Here is an 18,597-nt window from a genome sequence, read left to right as displayed (position 1 = left end):
AGAGCACCAACCACAGAGACTGTCTGGTTTGAAATCTAACCTCGTGAGTGGTCTTCAACAAGTTTTTTGACTTCTCTGTGCCTAATTTTAACGTCTCCAAAGTGGGAATGAGGATCGTTTCTTCCTCCTAGGATTACTGTGAGGATTAAATGAGATCAAAATATGTGTGAAGTATTCAGCAGAGTGTCTGCATACTGCTGTTTTATCATCATCAGTATCTAGGTTCAGTTTCATCATACGTGCTACCCCCACGTCATCATCAGTACCCTCAAGTTACAGATGAGAACACTCGGAAACAGAGGGTGGTTTGAAATCAGAATGTAGGCCTCTTGATTTCGGAGCCATCATTCTTTTTGCAGTGTATTCTGCGACATGAGCTCAACACCTCTCTGGTCTGAATCTCTTTAGCTCAGAGCTCAGTTGTGTGTCCCTGTGAACGTGAGAAAATTATCAGTAAGGGCTAGGGTATGTGGTAGGGAGGCTCCATGCCTGTCTTCTCCCCACACCTGGGACCCTACACTGAAAGCGTTAGTGTGCACGTCGGAATGCAGAGAGGAGGAAGGCGCTGACTGTATTTTGGGGACCTTGTAAGGCACTGAATATCTTCAGACACTGAAACTCTTCCTTAATTGCCGCTAATGGGGCCCTACAAAATATAAGTAAATGAAATCCAGGGATTATCCCCAGATTTTTTTCTAATCTGACTTTTAGTGAAGGTAATAACCAGGACCCCACTCCCTCCGCTCCCAGCCCAGAGTTGAATTTCCCTCTCCTCCACCTCTTCCTGCATTTGCCTGGTCCCTTCTGGAGTAAGCCATGGCAGAGGTAAGGATCACGAAGTGAGAGAAACAGATGAGAAGTCAGGAGCTAGGAAATCCACCTGCTCACCCTGCCCCTGTTCCTCGGCCCCCTCAGCGCCTCTCCCAGTGGCACTGACGGCTGGCTCCGTGTCTCTTGCAGAATGTGAGCACCTGATCCGCCACATGCTGGTGTTGGACCCCAACAAGCGCCTCTCCATGGAGCAGATCTGCAAGCACAAGTGGATGAAGCTAGGGGATGCGGACCCCAACTTCGATAGGGTGAGCCGGCTTCCACTCGCCCCCAGGAACGCCTCTTTGGGCTGCTGCAGGCTCTTTTGCATAAGATTGTAACCAGGCCAGGACCTAGAAGGGCAGGCCTGGATGCAAGCTGTTGTGTAATCCTGAAGCAAGTGAAGCCAGCAAGAAGGAAGCTTAACTGGCTGAGCTGTTGCAGAATAGTGATACCAGTTCCTGACCACGTGTCCTCATGTCCAGATCCCTTCCCGGGTCTTGGGACAGTACAGCCTCTTCCCACGGGATTGTTCACCTACTCTTATCTCTCACTGTGCATAGTCCAACAGATTCCATAGCGTTCCTTTATTTAAATCATCATAGTCATCCCAGGTACCCCAGGAACTCAGGAAAATAGTGGCCTAGCCATCTTGTCTACTCCTAGCTGAGTACCCAGGGCTTTCTTGCTTAGGCTTCATCTAGGGCCAAAAATATCACAAGCTAGGGAGCATGGAACAGCTTGTTCATTATATATGATCTGCCATCTTGACGTAGTTAATTGGGAGTTTGATAGCTTGCCTTTTTTTGTTACAGTTAATAGCCGAATGCCAGCAGCTGAAGGAAGAAAGGCAGATGGACCCTCTGAATGAGGATGTCCTCTTAGCCATGGAAGACATGGGACTGGACAAAGAGCGGACACTGCAGGTACCTAAGTGAGCAGAGGCCGGGGTGGGGGCTGCGTTCCCTCTGCCCTGTCTTTCCCATGTATCCTTCTTCCTGGGAACTTGGATCTTTTCGTTTTCCTCCCATTCTTCCTCTGCCCCTTGAAGGCGCTTTGCTCTTCTACTGTTACTTTTAAAAGAGTTTTGGTCATTGACATGCTGTTTCACCAGGGTTTTTTGCTCTTTCCCCTTTTTTGTCGGAAGTCGTTAAGATCAGATGCCTATGATCACTATAGTGCAATCTACAGCCTGCTGTGTGACCGGCATAAGAGACATAAAACCCTGCGTGTTGGAGTACCTCCTGGCATGCCCCGAACCATGGCCTTCCAGGCGCCAGTCAACCTCCAGGTGGGTGATAACTCCAGCGACCAGATTCAGGACTAGTATGAAAGTTCCTGCTCTTCCTTACCCGTCACCTCCCAGCTGCCATCTCTTCCTTTCTCAGAGGCCAAGCAGAGAACTCAGCCTCTCTTTGACACAGTGGGTGGAAGAATGTTCCAGCACTTGGAAGGGGCACCAATAGCTGAGTTTTTTTTAAAAAAGAAACCGTAAATCATTGCGAGAGACTGTCTTCGCTAAAGAATACTTCCTTGTAGCTTCTAAGAGCAGAGGAACCAAAAACTCAGAAGTAGAAACCTAGACTTTAGCCATCAAGAATGTTTTGAAAGCCTCGATGATTTCCCTTTGGTGTTGAAAAGCCTGTATGTGTGTGTGCTGCTTTCCAGGCGGAGCAAGCTGGTACCGCTATGAACATCAGCGTCCCCCAGGTGCAGCTCATCAACCCAGAGAATCAAATCGTGGAGGCAAGTAGCAGCCCCTGGTGGCTGTCAGCTGAACCTGCTTTCTTTCCCATAGCCTCATTGCCTTTCCTTATTACTTCTTCTATATATTTTATTTATTCATTTCCCCGTTTATTTTTGGCCATGCTGGGTCTTCGTTGCCTCTCGGGCTTTCTCTGGTTGCGGCAAGTGGGGGTGCTCTTCACGGCTGGGTGGGCTTCTGGTTGTGGTGGCTTCTTCTGTTGCGGAGCACGGTCTCTAGAGTGTGAGCTCGGAAGTTGCGGCACACGGGGCTCAGTTGCCCCGCAGCACATGAGATCTTCCTGGACCAGGGATCTAACCCGTGTCCCCTACACCGGCAGGCAGAGTCTTAGCCACTGGACCACCTGGGAAGTCCCCTTTCCTTCCTTCTTGTTTCTCACTCCCTCTTGTTTCTGATTCGTTCGTGCTTCCCTCACCTCAGCCGGACGGGGCGGTGAACGTGGACAGTGATGAGGGTGAAGAGCCTTCCCCTGAAGCGCTGGTCCGCTATCTGTCCATGAGGAGGCACACAGTGGGCGTGGCCGACCCCCGGTGAGTGTCTGGCAGAAAATTCCCATCTGACTTTGAGTTCCTCCCGTGGCACATTTTCCCTACTTCTTTGTATCTCCCAGGTGAGATCTGATACAATGGCCAAAACATGTGGTTAATCTCTTCAGGCTCCCTGGTAGATCAGACTTGATTGGACTTGAGGATCACAGAGCTGTCACTAGTGGAGGGTGGGCTGAAAGCCGCCATCGAGCCAGGCGATGACAGTACTTTGGTGAAGAGCGTAGCATGTCTTTTCCCGCAAAGACTGAGGTCTTTTGATCTAAGCCACATAAAAGTACCCCTGAAAATGCATCTGTGTTTGACAGCTTTTAGAGATATTTTTTGCCATATATTTTAATGGACGACTCATCTAAGAAGTGAGGACAAACAGCAGGATAGAATTTATAGATGTAAAAAATTAAATTCAGTGAAAAAAATTATGTGAACAAAAGTCCAAAAATATGCCGAGTAAGTACCGGTTTTCCAAAGTGTTTTCCCAGAACAGCCCTTCGTTGTGTCCCCTGCTTGCCTGCACACTGGAGGAATGGACTGAAGGCCAGCTCTCTTGGTTTTTGTTCAACACTTCAAGATTCTCACCGTTAAAAATAGCCATGCCACTTTTCTGGCTATTTCTTCTCCTGCGTAGGGAAGAGAAGGTTGTGGCAAGAGTCCTCTTGAGAGTTCAGCTCGGAACATAGCTGGTTTCTTTTTTCTTTGAGTCATTTCCAAAAGAGCCTCCCCTGCTTACTGGTTTGCTTGCTTCGCCTTCTCAGCCTACAATGAAACAGGCAATCGGGGAGCATTCTGGCCTCGAAGACAATGTCAGCTTCGGAGGGTGGGGCCCCGTGTCACCCTGTTAGTGGAAAGAGCTCTTATTGTAAAGTGTGCCATAAACCCCTCTGTCGGGGCGCCACAGCCCTGCCCACCCACGGCTTATCTGCCCATCAGCCCTGATGGCGCTGACAGCATTCTTTCCCCAGTGGATCAGCTGCTACTTTGGGGCAGCCATTGTTTGAGTGGATGGCCCGTGTCCTCCCTTACTTGGTGTTCACCTCCAGGCCTCGGAGACCTGAACTGGACGGGGGCCAGTGTTTCCTGTTGGCGCAGAGCTGTTGGTTTTACGTGAGTGGTCAGTGCAGAATGGTGATCCCCAGCCACAGATAGTGAAATGGCAGAGAGCCAGATTCCACACACCTGGCTCCACACACTTCTGCTCGCTCTGGGACCTTGGAGAGAAATACACATGTAGGAGGAAGGTAGAAAGAAAAACTAAACCGTGCAGAATTTGGCAGTGTCCTCAGTTTGGGGCTCTAGGTTGTGAGGGAGAATTGTAACCAGGCTTCTCCATCGTCCTATTTCCCATCAGCACGGAGGTCATGGAAGATCTGCAGAAGCTGCTGCCTGGCTTTCCTGGAGTCAACCCGCAGGCTCCCTTCCTGCAGGTGGCCCCGAACATGAACTTCATGCACAACCTGTTGCCCATGCAAAATCTGCAGCCAACCGGGCAGCTGGAATACAAGGTACCCGGACCTGGGAGAGGGCTTGCCCCCAGAGAGCTCGTCTGAGCTGCCTTTGAGAAACGCAGAGACCGTCTCCAGGATTTCAGGGTGTCCGTAGAAGGATGCTTTCTCTTGCCTATGTCACCATCATGGGATCCCTTCCTTTCAGTAGACTGGAGTACTGCTGTCTTCTCTCCTCCTTTCTCCCCACCTCACCAAACCATCCCTCCCCTTCTCCTCCTGCAGGAGCAGTCCCTGTTACAGCCACCCACCCTGCAGCTGCTGAACGGAATGGGGCCCCTTGGCCGGAGGGCATCAGATGGAGGTGCCAACATCCAGCTCCATGCCCAGCAGCTGCTGAAGCGCCCACGGGGACCCTCCCCTCTTGTCACCATGACACCAGTGAGTGGCAGCATGAAGCCCTGCTTGCTTTCTCAGAGGCTTTTGGTAAAGAGGTTTTGGAACTCAGGGTCTCCAACCTAAACGTCTGAATTTCTTCTTTCCCTCAACATGCAATGCTCAGTGTCATTTCCACTTTTTTCAGGCTAATAGAATTTTCCAGACTTACTTTTTGGTTAGCTTCTTCACTTAACCAAATAATTTGCATACTGCATCCTGCTTCTGGAGGGACTCATCTTTGGGGAGCCTCTTGTAGACACTCGAGTAAAGGGCGGCTGCAACCCTGCCCGCTTCAAGTCAGGGAGTCATAGTCACAGGCCCGGCCTTCCCACAGATCGCATTTCCGTGCCAGAGGGCAGTGGAAGCTAACAATTTTCTCTGGGCTTAATTGCTTTTTAGACTGGTTTCCAGATTTACCTTCTCACTAACTCTTCCTCCTTTGATTAACATACCTCACACTTTTGGTGCCAGCTGGATCCCTTGATGATTTGGCTTCTAAGCTGACAGTTGGCATCTCTCAATCACATATTTTCTAATATGATAATCACAAAGATTCTTTTCTTCCCCTGGTTTTTGTTTATTTCTGATGATTTTCCTGCCATAGATAGATTCATTCCTTCATTCACTTACTCATCCATTAAATCTCATGCTACATTAGGCTTGAGTGCTAATTGTATCCACAGCCCTCACTGGGTATTTCAGGGCAGTGCTTCTTAAGGTGTCTCTCTAGTTTGAGGACCTTGTTTTCCCTATTATCAGAAAAATTAAAATTTTAAAACATATGAACTACAAGGCTAAATTTTCTTTGGTGCAATAGAAAATATTACTCCATTAAGTTGCTATAAAGGTTTATAAATATTATTCTCTGTTACTTTACCTACCGTATCTTAGATCAGTAATGAAACAGTTTGTAGACCGACACAGGTCCACTGTGCCCATAACATGGCTGTTGAGAAAAGGGAAGAATTCATGTTTGCAGTTTCTGGCCTCATTGAGCGTATACTATAACAGGAAGATGCGACCCACATATGTGAAGCGTCGGCGTAACAGTAATAGGCCAGTGTGGTGAAGTGCTGGAGTGAAGACCGTGGGCCTGTAGGTGGCGGAGGCACTTAGGGAAAGGCCAGGTCAGTGTAGATTTGGAAGGGTCCAGAACAGCTTTATGGGAGGTGCAGTGCCTTTGTCCGCTGGAACTATTTTTGCCAAGGTCACTAACAAACTTCCGGTGGACATTTTTCATCTTTATCTTTTTGGACTTTACTGCTGACCATTTTTCTCCTTGAAAAATGGTCTTTTACCCTATTCTTTTGTGTTTTTCTCCTAGCTCCCCTTTTTAGGTTCCCTTTCTTCTTTTTCCTAGAAACCCACAGTTCTGTCTGAGGTCCTGTTTCCATTTCATTTTACAGACTTTCTCTGAGTGATCCTCTCCACTTCCCTGTTTCTGTCACTGAGAGATTCTCCAGCCCACAATGCTTTTCTGAGCCCTGCACTCCTATCTATATTTACCAACTGCACAGATCTAGTGGGTTACTTGGCAGGTCCTCACCGTTTTATTTCAGCATGTCCTCAGATGAGCATGTCCTGATGCTATGAAACCTGTGTCTCCCTCTGGGTGACAGGGAATGGCACCATCACTCCCCTGGTTAGACAAGCTAAGAAATTGGGTTTTCTCTTTAATTCTTCCCTGTCCCTTACTCCCCACATCAAAGCAGTTATGCCATGCTTGTAAAGTAAGTGTTTATCTTCTGTCCCATCTCCACTGCATTCCCCCACTGAAGCTACTGTCATCCTTTGCCTGGATTAACACAGGTGTTTATCCTCTGTCCCATCTCCACTGCATTCCCCCACTGAAGCTACTGTCACCCTTTGCCTGGACTAACACAGGTGTTTATCTTCTGTCCCATCTCCACTGCATCCCCCACTGAAGCTACTGTCATCCTTTGCCTGGATTAACACAGTGGCTGCCAAATGGGCTTCCTGGTTCCAGGCTTGGCTCCTCATCCTTGTCACCCGACATTTTCACGCTGCAACTAAAGCAGGCCAGCTTTCTAAAATATAAATCTTGTAACATCATGTCCCTGCTTAAAACCTTTAGTGATTCACCACTGCCTTTCCTCAGAATAAAGTTCTTCATGTGGTATTCAAGGCCGTTTATAACTGGCCACAGGGCTCCTCTCCTGCCTCGTCTGCAGCCACTTCCTGCATAACCCTGTTCCCTCCAGCCTCACAGAACCGTAGTCAGGGTTCCGGAAACCCTAGACGCATTCCGACAATGGAATCATCCTAAAAGTTTGTTTTGTCTTTACAATTACTGCCCATTAAAAAATGTTCTTTTGCAATACTGGAAGTGTGATTTTTGCTTCAGTGCTTGGGGCGTGGTGGTTCCGTGAGCCCCAGGCTATGAGTAGCTGTCAAGGCTATATGATGTCCCAGCCCACAGGCAGCCGGGGAGCGTCACTGTAACGCATGCATATTGTGGCGGTCCTTGTGTTTTGGTGGGTGACAGTGATTTTAAAGCATTGAATTGGAACTTCACAATTATATGTTACATGCTACAGTGGACTTTTAGAAAACCAGTATGCTTTTCTGGCATTGCTGCTGCTGCCGCTGCTGCTCCTGCTAAGTCGCCTCAGTCATGTCCTACTCTATGCGACCCCACAGATGGCAGCCCACCAGCCTCCCCTGTCCCTGGGAGTCTCCAGGCAAGAACACTGGAGTGGGTTGTCATTTCTTTCTCCAATGCGTGAAAGTGAAGTCGCTCAGTCGTGTCCAACTCTTAGCCACCCCATGGACTGCAGCCTACCAGGCTCCTCCATCCATGGGATTTTCCAGGCAAGAGTATTTTCTGGCATTAAGGACGTCTAAAATCTGGAAATTACTTTAACATGAAACAACAAATCAGTTCCTAGTTATTCCAGGTAAACAAACGCCTACTATATTCTCAGGTCCTCAAATACCCATGGGCCTTCTCTTCTCTCTCAGCCTAGAAGCCTTAGACGCTTGTGACCCCTTTCCTCCTTGGCCGGACTCGTCCCGTTCTTACTCATCCTTCAGGCCTCAGGTTTGGGGCCACGTTCTCTAAGTGCCCTGCTCAGTCCCCACACACCCATGACTGGCTCATGCTATTTTGTCCTTTTGTCTGCCTATTTCTGTCCTCCACTGGACTGTAAAACAGGGGAAAGAACTTTATTAATTCACATTTTATCCTGGAACATAGTGGGCATTCAGCTTACTTATTGGATAAATGAATGAAGGAAGGAAGATGAATCAGAGGAATTCAAATCAACTGAGCAAGGTAAAAGTGGGACAATTGAAAGGTCTGTGAATGTTCTGTATAACCCAGGGATCCTAGAAAAGCTTTGCAGATTAAAAAAAATTAAGTACCCGAGAGGCCTGCCCCGAGCCCAGTGTCCAGAGTAAGAACTGCTGCGGAAGAAGCGCCGCTTTGAGCTTTTCCTTCCTGTCTTTCCTCAGGCAGTGCCAGCAGTCACCCCTGTGGACGAGGAGAGCTCGGATGGGGAGCCAGATCAGGAAGCTGTGCAGAGGTAATGTGGCATCTGGCAGTGCTTGCAGAGCGTCCTTGGGCAGGCTCCCCCTGCGACCAACGAAAGGTCACCTCTGCCCAAGGAGGTGGTCCAGTGCAGCCTCAACACTTGTGTGGTCTCTTTGCTCAAGCCAGATGGCATGTTCCTCCCCACACGGAAGTAACGGAAGACTACCCAGAAAATGTCACTTCTGTAAGCACCATTGGAAGTCCCCTAAGTGACAGCAATAACCATAAGAACTTTTTCTCTCCTCCCTCCTTCCTTCCTTGCCCCCTGCCTTCATATTGCAACTCTGATAGTATTCACAAGGCACAAAGCCTGCTCCTACCTGCCAAGAACTGTTACTGAAAAGGAATTGGAGATTTGGGATGACAGTGATCCTAGCTAGTCTGGCCATGGACCGCTGGCATGGACTCTTCCTTTCCAGGAGAATGAATACCTCTTGTACTGTTTGCTGTGTTTCTGCCATCCCCTTGTATCAACAAAGAAATATTGAAAAAAGAATATGGGATTCGGTCCAGGGACAGATGCAAATATCCATTGTTTGCAGAGATGCCTAATTCACAGAAAACGGCAGTGACCATCAGGCATGCTGTGCTGATCATTTGACCTCAGTTCCATTAGCCGTGGTCCTCCAGCTTCATGCATGATCCCTTGTGGGAGTTGATTTTCTTATTTTTCGGGGAGGGCGGGGGTTGACCAGAATCCAGCATGTATTTTCCCAGAAATACAGGTGTTCTTCAAGATTATATGTTTTTTCCCTTGAGGGAAGTTGAAATAAAATGGTTTTCATGGGTTCTTGGGGAAACTTCGGGTGTTTTTATCAAATGGATATTAAACCACTAATGGCTTACCTACCCTCTGGCAAGTTTACATACCACTAATTACTCTCTAGCTTGTTAACTGGCTTTAGCTGAAATGGGCAAAGTAGTTAAGAATGAATGAAACAAGACCTCTTACCCGGATGATTGCTGGCCAGTGTCCTTTCTCTACCCGCTAGTAGCTCTGCATGAGAGCTGCTGTCCAAAAAGAAGCTGGTCCCGTGTGGAAAGAACAGTGGAGAACAGGGGTGTTGGCAGGTGGGCAAGCTCCTTCTACAGAATAGCCAATAGAAGAACCGTGTTGACTTTGTTTCTTTCTTGATGTGATTATTTTGATAGGTTGCTGATCACAGGGTGTATAAAGTTGCACATGGGCCCTGCTGGAGTCGTGAAGAGAAATTAGGAGACTTACTGCCTTCCTACTCGAATCAGATAGCAGTATTTCATCTTATCTTCTTTGTCTTACATTTTACCCCTCCAGCTCCTCCTTTCTTCTTTAAAGACCAGCATTTAAAGGGTAAAATGCCCGTCCCTTTTGATGTCATGGAGGGAACTGTGCTTCTTTTATTCATGCCCAAGAAGAGCAGCAGTGGTGAAGGAACTCATCATCCAGACCAAGGGGGACCAAAGCATTATTAGTGGTATTAGTGGTGGATCTGAAAGACCTTCAGAATAAAAGTGATCAGCTTGTGAACTCTTCAGCTTGTGAAACTTCTCTTTTCTTGCCTTGCCTTTTTTTCCCCCTAAAAAACAGTTCTAAACATTCCATGTGGTTTCATTTCTTCATCCTTTAGAGAATGTCCCCCCTGGGGACAGCATCAGTTTTTCTTCTCCGACGATGGAGTTACAGTCTTGGGGCACGAGGAAAGGGTTGGTGATGGAACTCACTTAGCCGCACGCAAAAGGATCTTTTTCCATGATTTGTAGCGAGGTCAGCCTCAGACCCTCATGGCCAGTGGCCTCAGGAGACATACGCAAAGCCCATCTGACTCTCTCTCTTGGCTCATCTCTAGGAACAGTCCTTAGGGCTCATTTCCTCTGACTTGTATTTTGGAAATGTGGAGGGAAACCAAGGAACAGAATTAACTAGCAGAAAATACATTCTTCTCCTGAATGGAATGAAGTCAGGAAAACTGATTCACTTCGTGAGCGACATCTGTTTCCTCTCTTCTCTTAACGGCTACTCTTAGGTCCGACACTGAGCCGCTTCAGTGGGAAGCCAGCTTTTGTTGGCCTTCTGGGACACGTCTCACTTCCATCCAGTCAGGAGTCTGTTGGCCACTGAGCCCTTTCTGTGCTCTGGCGCCACTTCATTCTGAGTGCTTTGGATTAACTTCTAATGCTTCTTGCTGAGGAGTATTCCTGTCTCTTTTTTACTGTGAAATGTGCTCCTGCTTGTTGCAGGTACTTGGCAAATAGGTCCAAAAGGCATACACTGGCCATGACCAGCCCTACAGCTGAGATCCCGCCGGACCTACAGCGGCAGCTAGGACAGCAGCCTTTCCGTTCCCGGGTCTGGCCCCCTCACCTGGTACCTGATCAGCATCGGTGAGTAGCCACGTGAGCCGTGGGAGCTCCTTGAGGCCCATCGGACAGGCCCCTTTCTGGCTAGTCCTACAGACATGATGACTAGCATCGTGGCTTTAAATAGCATCCCGAACTTTACGTCTTCTCAGCTCCTTGACTCAGCCGTGCCCAGGGCCATAGGAGACGCTTCTTTCCCATTACCTCGTAGACGTGTTTATTGCCTGCAGTTGCTCCTCATGACTCTAGACGTTGACTCATAGATGAAATTGAACTTGAAACCTGCAAGTGGGTGAAGCTCTCAGAAGACCAGCTGGAGATAGGATTTGTAACCACATCAGTAGGCTTGACTTTTAATAACCCATCGCCATCAGAAGGATGAGCATTTCTTATCATGTGACCCCTGAATGAGGTGCTTGGCTCGGGGAAAACACATTCCCTTGTGAGTGGTGGAGCGGAGACACTGCATCCTCCAGAGTGTTGTGCTTGAAAGCCATCCTTGCAGTATTCTGCTGGCAAAATCTTCGAGTAGGTCTCTGATAAATTTATAATTCATTTTCTCTTAAAGACATAAAAACAAGTGTAGCCTTCCTTGCCAAGAGAACTTCACAAAATTGAGTTCAAGTAAGCCTGGGAACGAGGGGAGTGACACCTTGCTGGATTAAGAAGGTGGTTATCTTCTGTGAACTCTGTGATGACCAAAAATCTTAGCTTAATCCTTTCCAGAGCTGTCCCCAAGCTCACGGGCCACACTTTCAAAGCCACCACCAGTCGCTAGAGTCTTTTTGGGAGGACAGTGAAGAGCAGCCTTACTTGGGAAGTTTGGAAAGCAGATTCTGAGGAAATTAAGTTTGTAAATGTGTTGTTACTCAGTCTTGCAGCCAGACTCACCCTGGCAAGCTTGACACAGTGTTTTTATTGTGCCTCGTTACCCACTGGGCATCATAGGTAATCAGCAGAGACAGGTGACCTCTGAGCAAACTGAACCATCATTAGTGCCACGTTGGAACTCAGAAAGAAGAAAGATAAGCTTTCATAAATGACCATAAATAATATGGTACAAATGGTCTGTTAGGAATAGCATGAATGACATTTCTCAAATAAAACTCCGGTGGTACAGACAATGTTTTTCTAAGGAGAATCTCTCAGGAACCTCACTGTTACAGTTCTGCATCACTTTGGGTGATCATTAGCTGCCCGTACATTTTCTGTGATTTCTCAATAACTCTGAGCTCTGTACTGTTACCTGATAGACTTTCATTGCTTTATTTCTCCCTGTATCCTTCCTTCCTTGACAGCCCCACACTTAGTTTTTCAGCCTTTGCCAGGCTCTGTTGTTTAGTTTCCGTCCTTTGGTTTAATCCTTGTTTAATTCAGGTGCCCCTCAGGCCATGTTTTTGTGGGGCAAGCAGGAAGATGAGCACATCATCACAGTCTGCCTTTGTCACTGACCCGATACTGTGTTTACACCTGTTGCTAAAGGAAGGCCACACTGGCCCGCAGCTCCGTTTGTGTGGTTTCCTCGCTGCCTGGTCACTGTCAAGGCTTTGCCTGCTGGAGATCTGTCTGCTGTCTGTTTCTGTGCGAACACTCTTGGTAGAGTGTTTCAAGGGTTCCCTGTGGTCAAGCCAGTTTGAACTGGAATGAATACTCTGTGAGTGACGGATCGTGTAAGGGGCGGTGTTTATGCAGACTCAGCACGTCTCCATGGAGTTGCTGTAAAAGCATGGTTACACAAGAGACTGAAGCAAGTCTTCAGGGCAAAAGGGAAACTTCCCAAGGCTCTCCAGCACTGAGAATGGGTGGCCTGGGGGGATTATTGAATTCCTTTCATTTGCTGGAGGAAATGACACAGGAACAGCAGATATGTCTGTTCTTCTGGGGTATTGTAGATGAAGTCCAACATGAAGACAGAAGAGGTATCTGAATGTGTAATCCTGGAATTGTGTAATTTATAAATTCAAAGAAAAATTAAGTGTAATTAACCAAAAAAACCTAACTAATACAAGATGGATTTTATCTAGGTGGGGAGCCAAGTCCCTGTTTGAAGAGTGTAGTGGGAATAGCAGCCTGACATGGGGCTGTCCTGAGTTTGAATGGGATTGCTAATAAAAATAAAACACAACTGATTCTGTCAGTGCTTCCAAAATGAGCAGCTACCTAAGAACTATTCCTCTGAAGCTCCTTGTGCTGGGCTGCCCAGGATGTCAGTCTGTTCACAACCCGATCTTCTGGAAAAGTCAGGAAATACCTGGACCTGGGATGGGAGAGAATGTGTTTTGTACAGACAGACTATAATTAACTCCTTGAAGAACACAGATTTCTGAGTGAATCAGAAATGTGTCGATCATCAGAAAATACTGAAAGTGTAAGAATCAAATTCTAGGAGAAAATAGTACCTGCTTGCTTTAACTCCAAACACCTGAAGTAGAAACAGAAATAAGAAATATTGAGGAAATACCCCTGAGACCAGTTCCCATGATCACTGTTTCTGGAGTGTGTCTTCCAAACTCATCTGTCTTTCGTGTTACCGAACCCAGATATATGTTGTGTTCATTTCATCAGCTCACTGCTGTGTCAGGCCTCAGGTGGAGTCTCAAACAGGAGCCATCATTAGAAGGTGGAGGGCTTTTCCCTGCTGCCAGAACTCTCTTAACTCCCCTGCACACTCATCAGCCCCTCGTAGACCCTCCCTGTCTGCTACACTTGAATTCGCTTGTTCACCCGCTTTCTTAGCCTTGGTTCCGCTTCTGTCCAGAATGAGTAACTGGCAAGGTGGCACATCATTTCACCCACAGCTCAGTGTGATGTCATCTCTGCCCTGGACCTGAAACCCTGATCCTTTCCATCAGCTGCTGGAATGCTGCCTTGGCAGTCTTTTATCTGCTTACTTCAAACCATAAACATCTCTTTCTGATTAGGTAACAAGTATAGGTCTTAGCTTCTAACTCTCATGTTGTCTTAGGCATTCCTTACTGATAGCACGTTCTTTCTTTCTGTAAGACGCTGGCTTTGTTCTTATTGAGCAGTGGGGGTCATTTTGAAGGTAATCCACACGATTCCTCTTTCATTAGCAGGTTGGGAGGGTGCCACTGCTCTGAGAAGTTACCTTTCACAGCAGATAACGTTATTTGCGTTGACCAGGTATGTGCAGGATCTTCAGGCCCACGTTTCTTAAGGATGGGCTGTCTCCATCTGGGGATCAGAGGCCCCCAGTTTCCCCACTTTAAGCTCCACCTTGTGTTTTCTAGCATAAAAAACCTATGAATTCCAGGCCAGACCTTTGACCCCAAAGTTGACTGTAAGTTTCCCTCTGGTCAGTCATACAGAGGTTGCTACTCAGGGAAAACTTTAGGTCACATGGGTAGGTTTGTTCTAGGTTTCTAAAGGCACTAGATAGAGACATGACTGTAAAAGGAGGAGTTCCTATACAGCTGGGCTTGAGGGCTACTGTGAAGCTCCCCTCTCTCTGACCCAGTGTATTTGTAAGAACTGGATGTATCTGATCCCAGGACCTTCCCAGGCTTGGACATTAAGCCAACTCAAGGTAAGTGGAAATAGAAGATGGTCACTTGGAGGCCTCTAAAGGGAAGGCAGGCTAGGGAAACGACTGGCCTCTGGAGATGGCATGGAAATGGCGTAATATGCCAGGCTGCGCGTGTAGCCGGCAGCTTTGTGTTCATCTGGAACAGCATCCCTAAGTGATTTGGTCAAAACCCTCAGTCCTAGCCCCTAACCTTCTCTTCCCATATATTCAGCTCCACCTACAAGGACTCCAACACCCTGCACCTCCCTACGGAGCGTTTCTCCCCTGTGCGCCGGTTCTCAGATGGGGCTGCAAGCATCCAGGCCTTCAAAGCTCACCTGGAAAAAATGGGCAACAACAGCAGCATCAAACAGTTGCAGCAGGTAATGTTAGAGGCGGCAGGCATCTCTGGAGAAGCATGGGTAGCAGAGCCCAGTGTTGCAGAAGGACACGGGTGTTAAGCTTTCTGCCCCCTCAGAGCAGCACTGCAGTTTTAGAGGTGCCAAAGCAGATAGCCCTTACACGCTTTCCTTCCTTCTGCTTACGTCCAGCTTTCCCCAGGAAGGGCCTAATTTTCCTCCTGCCTGTGTGGTTCCTTAGAGAGAAATTTCTGGGCTGGGGTTTCAGTGGGAAGCACCCGGAAATGTCTTTTGAAGCAACCCTGGCGTTCCCCTCATGACTTATGGGCACTGGGTCTTGTTGGAGCCTGCTCTGCGTTCTTACCACCTGGCATACTCTCCAGCTGGTATGGAATGGTGCTCCCGGAGGAAGGAGGTGTACCTCCAGGCTTCTATAAAGGGCCGGTTTCCTTTCTGCCTTCCTGACGACCAAGCTTCGAGTGGCATGTGCTTTGTACACCGATTTCACACTGGAACCTTCGCTCATAGCCAGGCCATCTTGGTGTTTTTCCCTTCATGCAGCCAGCACAGAGCGTGAATTTATTTAGTACACAAATGCCCACCTAAAGGGGTTAGTTGCTCATCAAGGACACAGTTCTCTGTGGGCTCCCTCTGCCCATGAGACCCAGGGCAGCTCTGCGTCTGCTGACAGCACTGCATGGGGTAGGCCTGGCTGTATCCCCTCTGTATGAACTGCTTTCCCTTCAGGAGTGTGAGCAGCTGCAGAAGATGTACGGGGGGCAGATTGATGAAAGAACCCTGGAGAAGACCCAGCAGCAGCATATGCTATACCAGCAGGAGCAGCACCACCAAATTCTCCAGCAGCAGATTCAAGTAGGCCTTCCCTCTCCGCTTTCTCCAACTTGTCTGGAGTTTGCTCTCAGGCTGATGGGCCTGTCAGTGCTGGAGGAGATCACGCAGGGCAGAGTGGAGTTGAGTTATTTGTGTGGTTGCCATGTTTGAGTCCAGGTAATCAAGCCTTTCGATGAACGACAGGAGCATAAATCTCAGTCGCAGATAGTCTCTTCCCTTCCCGAGAATGGCTCTGGTTAGTCTTCAAGCTCACGGGTATTTTTCTCTCCTTTCCTGCATGTATTTTAGGACTCTATCTGTCCTCCTCAACCTTCTCCACCTCTTCAGGCTGCATGTGAAAATCAGCCCGCCCTCCTCACCCACCAGCTCCAGAGGTAATGAAACATCGTCTTTGCCTAAGCTGTTGGCTTAACTCACATGACTGACTATAGCATTCACCTTGGAAAAACCCATCTGAAAAGCAGGAAGACCAATTTAAATTTCAGCAGCTTTCTAAAATCCTGACTTCCTGTGCCACTTCATTTTCTTATCCCCATGAACCATGTAATCTGACACCTAACGCAGGAGGCCAGATGCAGGCCCACAGTGACCCCTGCCTCCTTGGGACATCTGGGAAAATAAGATGTAGACAGGCTTTCAGTAGACTGTGGTGGGTGGCCTTCTAGCCTGGAAGCTTATCAGAACTAAAAATGGAGTTTCTGCCTGTGGGTATCAAATGGCTGAAACTAACTTCAAGGTTATATCGTCACCTCAGGAAGTGTATTTACTCATCTGGTTCTGTTGTTTTTTAAGGTTAAGGATTCAGCCTTCCAGCCCACCTCCCAACCACCCCAACAACCATCTCTTCAGACAGCCCAGTAACAGCCCTCCCCCCATGAGCAGCGCCATGATACAGTCTCACGGTGAGTGCAGAGGTTTTCTCTGAGCCGTGAGCCGCAGGAGAAGTGAGGCTTCGTCTTGATTGCCCCAAGCCACTGGTTGGGGTGACGGAGCAACATGCTGTGTAAGGGAGTGGCCCTAGTGCCAGGCTGCCTTGGCTTGGCTCCTGCTGCTACCAGATTCTTAGCTGTGAGACCACAGGTAGACCACTTAACTTCCGGGCATCTGTGCTTTCTCAAATGTAAGACAGGGATAATGCTACTATGAGATACATATGTTAGGTATAATACTTAAAATAGCCCCTGGAACAATATAGTTCTCAAATAGTGGTTGACTGGTATCGATGTTTTCATAACATATGTTTCATCAACATACAGTTGATGTCCCTTCCCACTGTACCAAACGAATGGGCTACTACCAGAACCTTCCCTCCTGTCATGCCTGAGTTTGGTGGTCCTCTGCGCACATGGCTCCTCTCTTGTGGGTGTTCAGATGGAGGCAAAGATGAGCGGGCCCTAATTTATACGGTCCTTCAGAGGCCAGCATTCTGAGGGGTTAGCGTTCTGAAAACTGAGAATCTCCTTAAGTAACGCCACTCAGTCTAGAGCCCCTGAAGAGCCTGAATTGGACTCAAAGCCCTTCTTACTCAGAGTGGGGTCCCTGACCAGCAACATCAGCAGGAAAAATCAAATCTCAGATCCTGTCGCAGACCTGCTGGATCAGAATCTGTGTTTTAGCAAGATCCCCAGGCCCTTCATACGTGCATTAGAGTTTGAGAAGCGTTGCCCTGAATGAGAGCTACTCAGAGAATGATCAACGGGCAGTTTCTTGAATTGCAAATTCTTGGAGCCCCGTCCTTACCTCCTGAGTCAGCTTCTGAGGGTTGGGCCCCGAAGTGTGTGTCTTCACAGATCCCCCAGAGGAAGCTTCCATGCCCTGGAGTTGGAGGAGCCCTGCTCTGGGTGGTGTGCAAGCTGAGCATCCTCAGTGGCTCCTGGCCGCAGGTAACCCGGGCATGTGGTCACTCTGGGGCTCCTTTCTCCCCAGGTGCTACATCTTCCTCCCAGTTTCAAGGCTTCCCCTCCCGCAGTGCCATCTTCCAGCAGCAGCCTGAGAACTGTTCCCCTCCTCCCAACGTGGCACTGACCTGCCTGGGCATACAGCAGCCTCCCCAGTCACAGCAGGTGACCATCCAAGTCCAGGAGCCTGTCGACATGCTCAGCAGCATGCCTGGGGCCGCTGCCACCTCTGCAGGCCGGGGCATCTCCATCAGCCCCAGCACCAGTCAGGTTCAGATGCAGCTCCGGACCAGCATGATGGCCGCCCTCAGCTATGGGCACCGGCCCTTGTCCAAGCAGCTGAGCGCCGACAGTGCGGAGGCCCACAGGTGAGGCTGCCCGGAGTCTCCCGGCCATCTCTCCGGGGGACCCAGGTGGGAAGAAGCCCCTTGGTAGGAGGAGGGGAGAACAGAAGGGCTCTGACTGGGCTGTGCTCATTTCAGCCTGACTAAAAGTGAGGCCGTGGGCTTGGGATGGACTTGAAACCTATATATTGACTCAAGATCAAAATGCTAGTGAGATGCAGGAGGATAATGACGCAGCTACCTTACTATATAGGCTTCCCATGTGGTGCAGTGATAACCTGCTTCCCGATGCAGGAGGTGCAAGAGATGTGGGTTTGATCTTGGGTCAGGAAGATTCCCCTGGAGGAGGAAACGGCAACCCACTCCAGTACTATTACCTGGGGAATCCCATGGACAGAGGAGCCTGGTGGCCTATAGTCCATAGGGTCACAAAAAAATCAGACACGACTTAGCAACTAAACACCACTACCACCTGACTATAGGTCTGCAAAGAAGAAAAGGGCCAGTTAGAGGAGTAGGTAAAAATTTCAGTTACCCCCCTTCTCTGTTTTTCTAGGATTATTTCTTTCCATCACTCATATTCTAAGAGATGGGCACATCTTAATTCAAGTGATGTTGCTACCCTCAAGCCCAAGGGGGTGGTGGGGGTAATGCCTGTGCCCCCATCCTCCCTGTGGCCCCATGGTTCTCTGTACCAGCAGAGACTCGCTGCTGAGGAGGACTGGTAG

The 18,597-nt window shown here is 48.5% G+C and overlaps 1 protein-coding gene across 3 annotated transcripts in view; it reads left to right on the top strand.

The window, feature by feature from the left end:
* SIK3 (SIK family kinase 3) overlaps nt 1-18,597 on the top strand; it is a 261,453-nt gene that overhangs the window by 229,567 nt on the left and 13,289 nt on the right. For 2 of the 3 annotated variants that reach the window (XM_052652235.1, XM_052652236.1), the window contains exons 7-19: nt 961-1,079; nt 1,626-1,736; nt 1,958-2,101; nt 2,479-2,556; nt 2,996-3,105; nt 4,469-4,622; nt 4,848-5,003; nt 8,475-8,545; nt 14,649-14,799; nt 15,523-15,648; nt 15,916-16,001; nt 16,420-16,529; nt 17,554-17,893. In XM_052652235.1, coding sequence (XP_052508195.1) covers nt 961-1,079; nt 1,626-1,736; nt 1,958-2,101; nt 2,479-2,556; nt 2,996-3,105; nt 4,469-4,622; nt 4,848-5,003; nt 8,475-8,545; nt 14,649-14,799; nt 15,523-15,648; nt 15,916-16,001; nt 16,420-16,529; nt 17,554-17,893 — 1,756 coding nt within the window. Of the gene's footprint in view, nt 1-960; nt 1,080-1,625; nt 1,737-1,957; nt 2,102-2,478; nt 2,557-2,995; nt 3,106-4,468; nt 4,623-4,847; nt 5,004-8,474; nt 8,546-10,770; nt 10,915-14,648; nt 14,800-15,522; nt 15,649-15,915; nt 16,002-16,419; nt 16,530-17,553; nt 17,894-18,597 lie in introns of all 3 variants that reach the window. The other variant, XM_052652234.1, reaches the window with a different exon arrangement.

Source organism: Budorcas taxicolor, chromosome 15 (assembly GCF_023091745.1).
Source record: "Budorcas taxicolor isolate Tak-1 chromosome 15, Takin1.1, whole genome shotgun sequence".
Classification (NCBI taxonomy): Eukaryota; Metazoa; Chordata; class Mammalia; order Artiodactyla; family Bovidae; genus Budorcas; species Budorcas taxicolor.
This window is presented reverse-complemented; position numbering and strand designations above follow the sequence as displayed.